This window comes from Vigna radiata, chromosome 7 (genome assembly GCF_000741045.1).
Source record: "Vigna radiata var. radiata cultivar VC1973A chromosome 7, Vradiata_ver6, whole genome shotgun sequence".
Classification (NCBI taxonomy): Eukaryota; Viridiplantae; Streptophyta; class Magnoliopsida; order Fabales; family Fabaceae; genus Vigna; species Vigna radiata.
In genome coordinates, this window is record NC_028357.1 from 34,450,418 (window position 1) to 34,460,850 (window position 10,433).

The 10,433-nt window shown below is 31.5% G+C and overlaps 2 protein-coding genes across 3 annotated transcripts; both read right to left on the reverse strand.

The window, feature by feature from the left end:
• Positions 1–778: 778 nt before the first annotated feature.
• LOC106766357 (cytochrome P450 71A1) lies at positions 779–2,881 on the reverse strand. 2 transcript variants are annotated; one of them, XM_022783520.1, is made up of 3 exons: positions 2,150–2,881; positions 1,901–2,047; positions 779–1,651 (listed from the first exon to the last, which is right to left on the reverse strand). In XM_022783520.1, the coding sequence occupies exons 1-3, from the start codon at positions 2,828–2,830 to the stop codon at positions 1,007–1,009; spliced, it is 1,473 nt and encodes a 490-aa protein (XP_022639241.1). In that variant the 5' UTR covers positions 2,831–2,881; the 3' UTR covers positions 779–1,006. The 2 variants fall into 2 exon arrangements, with proteins under 2 accessions (XP_022639241.1, XP_014506577.1); XM_014651091.2 differs by having other exon boundaries at positions 780–1,651; positions 1,901–2,880.
• A 4,539-nt stretch (positions 2,882–7,420) lies between these two features.
• LOC106767372 (cytochrome P450 71A1) lies at positions 7,421–9,675 on the reverse strand. The gene is made up of 2 exons (XM_014652251.2): positions 8,601–9,675; positions 7,421–8,117 (listed from the first exon to the last, which is right to left on the reverse strand). Exons 1-2 carry the CDS (start codon positions 9,540–9,542, stop codon positions 7,506–7,508), a joined length of 1,554 nt encoding a protein of 517 aa, XP_014507737.1. The 5' UTR covers positions 9,543–9,675; the 3' UTR covers positions 7,421–7,505.
• Between the last annotated feature and the right edge of the window lie 758 nt (positions 9,676–10,433).

The window sequence follows — 10,433 nt, forward strand, 5'->3', positions numbered from 1 at the left end:
TGTTCTTCCTTGCTTGTTGTATTGTATGTCTCTTTTACTATGTTTAATTGTAATTGACTTGTTTTCATTGAATTCTAGCTTACCCTTGCTTTGTTTGTTGCTTGTTCTTGTTTGTGCTTGTTTTCTTTTGCAATGATCATCCAAATTGGATGTGAGCAGAGGCAGGAGAGGCCCCTCTGGAGCAGATTCTAGACGTTCCAAATGTTCTTGATACTGCTGATGCTGCAGAGTAGTGTAGCTCAGTTCTTTCGTTGTGTATAACTTAGTTTTCTGTACTCTTTTCCCTTTTGAAAGACTCTATGCTGATATGTAGAGCTTATATCATATTTTGGATGACTGTATTATATACACTTCATCTGCTACTACTCCTAACTGCTTTCTATTATTATAATATGTTGCATTCCACTTGATATGTCTTAGGCGTATTTTTGGGATGTTACAAAAATCTAATGTGAAAGATAAGATATGTGAAGCTAAACACGCCAGAAAAATACTTCCTATAGCATTTGAATCCAAGAAAGCGAGTTATTATAATAGTTTCAGTAATGACATAAAAATAAAATCTCATTTAAATATATAGTTGGATGATACTTTCATTTAATTCATCAATAATTTATTTATATTATGTAAAAACTTATAATTTTTCTATTGGTTTCTTCTATGCCTGTTTCACTACTTGCATCAGCATTTAGCATAAATATAAATTTTGGGATGCATACTTGTCCAACATAGGTAAAAGCAGGGCAAGACATGCATAAATATATAGCCACTGCAGGTGCTTGACGCAAGCAATGGATCAACAGAAAACATATACATATCAAAAAATTTATACAAGACCAAAGTATATTTTGGAAAAGTATTTTTGACTTTGATGAACATCAAGCAGAAAACATTTCTCTCCGTTTTAACATTCAAGGTTACACCATGAATTTTATTACACAACAGCTGTCCAAGCAAACACCAAAACATAAAAGAAAGAAGAAGAAATGAAACATTGAAGAGACTATTAAAGGTGGATATGTGAAGGTTTACGTCCACTTCCTAAGGAGAAGGGTATTGGTTGAAGGAGAAGTGGAACCTTCTTGTTGACAGTGATACCATATCTCTCGTTCATGTCAATATCTTGCACAGTTGCATCAGTTTTAGGCACTTTCCAATCGAACCAATAAAGAAGATTAGCAAGTGCATACTCAGCTACACTCATCCCAAATGTAATTCCTGGGCATCCCCTTCTTCCGCCACCAAACGGAATATACAAATCTTGTCCTTTGAAATCTACGTCCTTCTTTTCAAATCTATCAGGAAGAAACTCATCTGGTCTTTCCCAAAGTTCAGGGTCTCTCTGTATGGCCCATGCGTTCAACATTACTCTTGTCTTGGCTGGAATATTGTACCCTCTAAGTTTCACAGCAGAGGTTGTCTCTCTAGGAAGCAAAAGAGGAGCTGGTGGATGCAACCTCAAGGTTTCTTTAATTACACAATTCAAGTAACTCATTTGCTTCACATCATCTTCATCAACTTCTGCTTTATCACCGACCACTCTTCTCACTTCTACCTGAACCTTTTCCATGCTATTTGGATTCCTCATGAGCTCCGCCATAGTCCATTCCAGAGTTGTTGAAGTTGTGTCACTTGCCCCTATAAACATGTCCTGAAATGATGTAAAATTGAAATTAAACCTCATTTTTAGGTCATTAATTATAAGGAACTACCTACCTCACTTTAGTTTTCCTTCAATGTCTAGAAAATGAAATTTAACAAAGAATAAAACTTAGAGTTTCTTAAAGACTAGTAAAAGGGTTATGTCAAAGGTGAGGCTCTCATTCTGTTTAGGGAACAATATATGATTAAATTTTATCAAATTAAGAATCCAAAAGAAGAAATTGGGAGAAAAACTAACCATTAGCATTGCTTTGAGAGTATCTTGGGAGAGCTCAAAACCAAGCGAACCGGTCTCTTGAAGTTGAAGAAGAATATACAGGAAGTCTTTCTTTTCGGATTTGATGCCATCCTTCTTCGTCATCTTTTCTTTATGTTCTGCTATTACCTGATCAAAGAAACCATCTAACAAATCAAGAGTAGCCTTAAACTTAGGAATTTGGCCCGTTAAAACATCAACCCAACCCAACGAAGGGAAGAAATCTCCCACACAGAAAGATGTGAATTGAGTCAACAATTTCCTTCCAACGTCCCCAAAGTTGTTACTACCATCGGGAGTATCGTACTTCTGTCCAAGAACACATCTCGACATTATGTTGTTGGTGAGTGCAATCAACAACTCACTCAGGTTCACAGAGGCTGTTTCATTCGCACACGCTTCGCGTATGGCACCCATCATTTCTGCGACTTCTTCAAGGCGGATGAATTGCACCGACCGCACGCTTTTCATGCTCACAAGCTCAAGAACGGTCACCTTCCTCTTCTGTCTCCACTCGTCGCCGTAGGGGGTGAAAGCCACGTCCTTGTAGCCGTAGAGAAAGATTCCCGCGGCGGTGGTTTTTGGCCGGTTCATGAAAACGAGGTCGTGGGTTTTGAATATTTCTCCGGCAACGTCAGCAGATGAAACGATGAGCGTGGGGACCTGCCCCAGCTGTAGCAACATGAGAGGGCCATGCTTGTGAGAGAGGGCTTGCAAGGAACGGTGCGGCAACAGGCCAAGCTGATGAAGATTTCCGATGAAAGGTATCTTAGGTGGGGATGGAGGTGAACTTGTTTTGGTTCTTCTTGATAGTTTAAACACGACGAAGACGATGCTGATGAAGATGCAAAGGAAGGATAGGGAGAGCGTTGAACTTTGACAACATGGTCTTGGAGTTGATTCATGTGCCATTTCCCTGTTTTCCAGATAATTAACAACAAAATGATCTGAACACACATGGTGTCTTGCAATTATTTTCTTGCTAAGAGAGTAAAAAGTCTTTTTAACAAATTTTTTTTTGAAAACAACAAGTACGTGCTAATATATAATTTATCTGTTTCAAATATTTTTTTAAATATAAATTTAAACAAATCAGTAAAATAATGATATATATCCTGTTGTTAAAAAGTTGTTAAAAAAAAGTTGTCAAAATATCATTATCTGCAACAAATAACTACAACCCCTTCACAATTATTTTAATAATATAATATTACATAATAAATTGTGTTTCATCCTAAATTTAATTATAAAATATTTCATTTTTAGACTTTATGAAAGTGACGTAAAACATCATTCTCAATAAACAGTCTACGGAAATTATATTATGTTATAAAACTCCGTTCTTCATATGAAAACATTCTACATGTGATTTGTTGGTTGGTGAAACCCTTTTACATCACTTTCATAAAGTCAAACTAATACTTTATAATTTAATTTATAGATGAAACACAAATTTTTATAATAAATTTAAGAACAAAAAATATATTTTATCATTTTTTTATTCAGTTGTAAGCAAAGAAACCACGGGTCAAAATGTGAAATTAACCCTAATTCAAAATGGGTCACACTTCACGGGTCAACCGGGCTCACTACAAATTCGGACAGGGTTGGGTTAAAAAAATTGTATTTTTTTTATGCGAGTTAGATTTCAACCCAGCTCATACGAGTTGAACCCGTGGTGGACCAGGTTGGCCCATCTACCCATCCACCTAATTTTATTTTATTAAAATTTAATTTTAATTTTATAAAAAAATATTATCAACCCATCCACCTAATTTTATTTTATTAAAATTTAATTTTAATTTTATAAAAATATATTTATTATTTTTTTTTGCTTGATAAAATTGTTTAAGTTTTCTATTTTCAAAATTAATTAAATACCCATGTTGAAAAAAAGTTGAATTATAAAAAGTTTGTAATTTTTTTATTTAAAAAAATTATAATTAAGTGAACCAGTGAGTGAGCTAGTAAGCCAATCTGTTTATCCACTAACCTATGGTAGGTTAGGCGGATTTAATATTTTCTGGCTCACTAATAAATAAGTGAGGTTAAATTAACTCATTAAGTAATCTACTCGTAATAAATCGAACCAGATAACCCGTTTTAACACCTCACGCCCGTGGATTTCAATATTGGCGTGGTTTGCAATTCATTTTGTTGGATATGTTACCACCGTCAAGCATTAAATAGACAGATGATTTTGCAAATTGCAGGTCAAGTAATACATGTACTAAAGAAACCAGACAAGTCTACCGTCTGAAGGACACCAATTCACCATATTCATTACAAGAAATTGAAGACCACGATAACGATAACACGGTAACACCTGACAGAAACAATTTTTTCTTCTACTGCGATCATACCTATATTTAATACAATTTCTTTTTTATCTTTATCAAGAACCTCATCTTCTTCCAACCACGTTTTACTCTTTTACTTTAGTTTTCAGCGCCACTTGGGCTTCAATAAAACTCTTCCCACTATGGAACGCGTGGAATTACGTCACACTTGTCCGATTTTATGATTTGTTATATTTCTTCCTCTAATAAAAACAAACCCTACTATATTATAATCTAAATGATTGAATGGAAGACAACTCAACCTTCTATTATTTTATCTCATAAAGAAATTTTACAATAGAGAGCAAGCAAGATATAAAATACTCACGTGAATCATGCTCCATAAGAAAATAGAACACTGAGAAAGGGCTAATTATTCTTTTCCTTACAGTGAGAAAGTCAAATTCTGTAATGTGTTTAAAGGAGTATGTTTTAGTTATAGTAAATATGTCCTCTTTTAAGCATTTATAATTTCTTACATATAACTTTTCTAAAAATATAACCAATAATTTTACATATTTAAATCATATTTCAATATTTTTATCTTTAAAAGTACAATATATTGAAAACTAATTAAGTTACAATCTTTTACAAGAAAATATCAACTTACCCACAAAAAATCTTATGGATAAAAATAAGATTTATCCACAACAAAATGTAACCTGTCGGCAAAACAAGATTTATTGACGAAAAAGAAAATAAAATCTACAAGTAAAGTAAAATTTATCAACGAAATTTACATGATATTAGGATTTTAATTATTAATAAATATTTTTATCAGTCATTAATTTATTTATTAAATTTGTTAGTAATGCGAAATTTTTATTATAAATGAAATTGCTGATGAAATGAGTTTTCATTTCAACTTTGTCTTGTGATAAAATCTGTTAATAAATCCATTTAAGTTTATCCATAAAATTGTCATTATTGAATGTTTTGAAATTTCATCAATAAATTTGTCAAATTTATTAGTAATTGAATTTTTGAAATGGAAATGGATAAGAAAAAGAAGAAAATACGATAGAAAAGAAAGAAGTAGATGAAGAGAAGAAAGAAGAAGAAAAGACGGTGACAACAACAATAAGGATGATGACAATAACGATGATGACTGTAATAGTGATAATATTAATGTTGACAACAACAACAAATACAATAGAGAAAAAGGAGAAATAAAAGAAGAAAAAAGAAAGAAGAATAAGATAGAAAAAAAATAGAAAGAAGAAGATCAAATCATGATATATTTTTCATGAATTTTATGGAAAAACAAAATAATCAATAATTACTAACAAATATTTATTAAAGATAATGATTGACGAATTTAAATGATCAATAATTATTGACAATATTTTTAATCTATCAATAAAATTTATTAATGGATATTTTATTAATAAATTTTTAACCATTAGTAAGTCATCTATAATTTTGTTTCATCAACAATTTTTTTTGTTGTCAATATATTTTGTTGTGAATATATTTTGTTCATCAATAAATTTAGTTTTTTTTTATTAAAAGTAATATTTTAAAAAAAAGAACTACAAACATAAATATTTGTGAATATGTGTGGATATTGTTGTTAATCTTACAAAGAATACCCTAATCTATGTCTATTTTGCATGTATAAGTCCGTTAGAGATTTAAGACAAGTATTTTGATAGAATAACAGGATAAAGCGGTTATACTTTTATTATATGAAGTGTTCATTCATTTTTCTGTATATAAGTTCTAGTATTTTCCATATAAATTTATGCATAAAAAGTACTTTTTAATAAAACCCAACATTAAAAATTAAATTAAATTATAAACCATACACACAGATATATAGATATAATTTTATTATTCTTGTAAAAAAATATTAAATTAAATGAATTAGGTACCTGTACTTTTTTAAATTTAAATTATTTTTAGTAACAATAATAATAGTACAGTAGTATCAAAATAAAATAATTATAAATTTATAAATAGAATCTAAGAATAAATGGTGGTGCGGGTTGAAATTATGGAAGTACAGAAAGCAATTATTTAAATCAAGTAATTAAGATTACTCTTCACCTATTGCAATATGGCCCAAACCCAATATGGACGAATCGCCTTACTTTAAATTCTTTATTACATACTTTGAACCAAAAAAAATGCATAATTACAAATTATTAAGAGATTAGGATATATTAACAATTTTTCATAACAATTTTTGAATAATAATAATAATAAGATATATGTTATTGTTTTATTGGTCTGTTTAAATTTATTAAACTAATTACAAATTATTAATAAGCGATGTAAATAAATTATCAGAAAAAATTGTTAAAAAACATTTTTTCTTATTTTAGAAAGAAAATAAAATAAAAAAGCCAATTTTTTTATATAAAAAAGTAGTATACAAAGATATCACTATAAATAACGCAATTCCCAAGGTTAACACTCCATTCTTTATCAATTAACTGCACCATACGACTAAAAGGATGAAACTGAGAAAAAAGATGCAGAATTAAATATATATGATAGAATTTCATGTTGGATCCTTTATAAAATTGAATTACTTGGAACAACATTGAGTATTTTTTTCTTCTAGATTTGGTTTGGATATATGAGAAAGTTATTGACTTCTTCATCTAAAACTTCCTTAACTTTCTTTGTTATTCACCTTCATTAGTTGCTAATAGATAAATCTCTTTTTCTTATTAAAAACGTCTATTCTAAGTTTAAACAAATTTAGACTCTGATATGCTAGTGGGTAGTTCCGTAAGTAGATTTTGAAGTGTAGATCTAAACAAACATAAAATATGATATACTATAGTTGACTATTTGTGCTGTCACTTGTTGTTAGAATAGATACTTCTTCTCAATCATATGACGTAGTATTCATTAATAAATTAATTATGATATTTTGATAACTTTTTTTTAACAATTTTTTGATAATAAGATAGTATCATCATTTTATTGGTCTATTTGAATTTATTTTTAAAAAAAATATTTAAAACGGATCTATCACAAACTATCACGTATGCATTATTAAAAAATTATCAAAAAATAGTTGTTAAAGGATTTTTTTTTTTCTGAATAAAACTAACCCTATCAAGTCATCTTTATCTAGGTAACAAACATACCTGATCAAAAATACCATTTTTAAATTTTGAACAATAAGAATAACGTCTGTACACACCAATAAACACACACATGTATATATATATATATAACAAGGTGAAAATAATAAGTTACAACAACAGCAACTTTGAGAACAAAAACATTATTTAGAATGAAAAGGTTGTTGGTGTAACGTGAAGTGGTACTTTCTTTGAGACAACGAGTCCAAATATTTCGGTCATATCTATGTCTTGTGTATCAGTTTCTGGCAACTTCCAATCAAACCAATGAAGAAGATTAGCAAGCATATACTCCATAGAAGCATTGGCAAAGTTAATTCCAGGACATCCTCTTCTCCCAAAACCAAACGGAATAAACTGAAAGTCTTCTTGACCTTTAAAATCAACTTCAATATTTTCAAATCTCTCTGGCTTGAACTCTTCAGGACTTTCCCAGAATTTGGGATCCCTTTGCATTGCCCATGAATTTATATATACCGTTGTTTTTGCCGGAATATCATATCCTTTCAGTTTTACAGCAGACATTGTTACTCGAGGAGCCAAAAGAGGAGCTGGAGGGTGTAATCTTAGAGATTCTTTGATCACGCACTTTAAGTAGTGCATTTTCTTAATGTCACTTTCTTCTACATTTGATTTATCACCTACGACTGCTCTCACTTCTTCTTGTACTTTTTTCATTATGACTGGATTTCTTAAAAGCTCAGACATAGTCCATTCTATCGCCGATGAAGTTGTGTCAGTGCCTCCCACAAACATGTCCTAAAATAATACAAGTTAAATCTTCATGACATCTGTTAACGGTTCATTCATTTCTCAAGGAAGAATGAAACGTTGTCAACTGTAAACTAAAACCTTTTAATATTGTAATAACTTCAAAAAGATACTTTACGTTCTATTTCTCAGTAACTAGAATGACAAAATTAAAGTTAATAATATAACAGTATTATAGCAAATGTTCCTCCAGGAATGTGTTAGAAACAATATCAACGGCAAAACAAAATGAGTTATATTTTCATCTTTGCTTAAGAAAAACTTGTTTACTTCACCAAGTTATTAGAACCTTATAAATGGAAAAAAAGTTTACGCATGAATTGCAGGGATATAAGCTCCATGGTTTAGTAGGCATCTCAATTCCTATTACAAGAAATTATAAAAAAAGTTACGATAATTATTTTTTTCATTTGAAAAATTATAGTTATAGAAAATGATTTTTGAGCGTGAAATATCATTACTAAATGATACCGTTAAAATTGCTTTGATGTCATTTTTGGCGAGGTCGATGCTGAGCTTGTTATCCTCATGAAGTTGGAGGAGGACGTCTAAGAAGACTTTGTTTTTGGAATGTTCACCTTCCGTTTTCACGCTCATTTCTTCTGCAATTACCTCATCAAATAAACTATCCAGTGCTTCAGCAGTGGCCTTGTATTTCTGAATTTTTCCAGTAACAACATCAACCCAACCCAACCAAGGAAAGTAATCTCTCACTGTGAAAGCTGTGAGATGAATCATCACATCCCTTGATAACTCTTTCACTCTCCTGTAACCATCTCCTGCAAACTTCCTCCCAAGAGCACATTTGCACACAATATTGTTTGATGTTGACATAATCATCTCACTTAGATTCACAACGTTTTCACCACTCCAGCTAGCTTCACGTACCTTCTTCACCAACTGCGCAACTTCTTCTTCCCTGATTGCTCCAAATGATTGCACCTTTTTCGTGCTCAGAAGTTCAACCGCACATATTTTTCTTTTCTGTCTCCAGTTTTCTCCATAGAGTGCGAAAGCAAAGTTTGTGCATCCATAGAGTAAGATATTTGCAGCAGTGTTTTGGGGTCGGTCCGAAAAGGCTAGGTCATGTGTTTTGATTATTTCGGTGACCAAATCTACAGATGAAACGACGAGGGTTGGAGTTTGCATCTGTCCCAACTGCAACATCATTATATCTCCATATTTCAGAGAGAGATCTCGAAGAGCTCGATGCGGCAGTGTCCCAAACTGATGCAGATTGCCTATGAATGGGATTTTTGGTGGAGATGTTGGCAGATTCAGATTGGTTTTTGGTTTGGATCTTCTTGCGAGCTTAAAGAATAAGAAAACACTGATGAAAATGGAAAGAGAAAGATAGAAGGTAGAATAGAATACTCTTTCCATTTGCTCACAACGCCATTGTTGAAGAGCCATTTCTTTTTTGTCACATCTGGTAGTGTTAGTCCACCAAAGATTTATAACCAAACATACGTAGCTGCTTGGTCGTTGTTGTTGGATTAATAGAAGAAAAAGAAGCAACGGAAAAATGAAGAAGGAAGACCGTGGAAAATTCCTTAATTCTGGAAAAGGATTATTGTATTCAATATATCTCAGATACATTTATAATGATAAAATTGAAATTGAAAGCATCCACGTAGCAATAGCAGTTTTCAGAAACCACGTAACATTAGCAGTTTCTAGAAACGTGGATAAGGAGAGACTTGCTCCTAAAATAAATTGAAATAAAAGAAGGCAGTTACAAAAAATATAATTTTAACACTCCTCCTTGTTTTTTGAACTGCAAATTCCAATCTTCTCTCTTAAGAATTCAAATTTGTTGATTGGAAGTGGCTTTGTAAACATGTCAGCCAATTGATCTTCAGATTTGCAGTAAACTAAGTTTACTTCTCCATTTTGCTGCATCTCCCTCAAAAAATAGAGCTTGATGTTGAAATGTTTAGTTTTTCCATGACACACGGGATTATTTGCAATTGCAATTGCTGCNTGATTGTCAATATAAACTTCAGTTTTATTCTTCTGCTGAATATGTAAATCACATAAAATCTTCTTCAGCCATAAAACTTGATTTACAGCTGCTGTTGCTGCTATGAATTCAGCCTCTGCAGTGGATTGTGCTACAATCTNTTGCTTCTTTGTACACCATGAGAAAAAACCTGAGCCTAGGCTAAAACAATATCCTGAAGTACTTTTCATATCATCATTGGAACCAGCCCAATCACTATCAGAAAATCCATACAACATGAATTCTTTACACTTCTTAAATTTAACACCATAATCAACAGTGCCTTTTATATATCTCAGTAT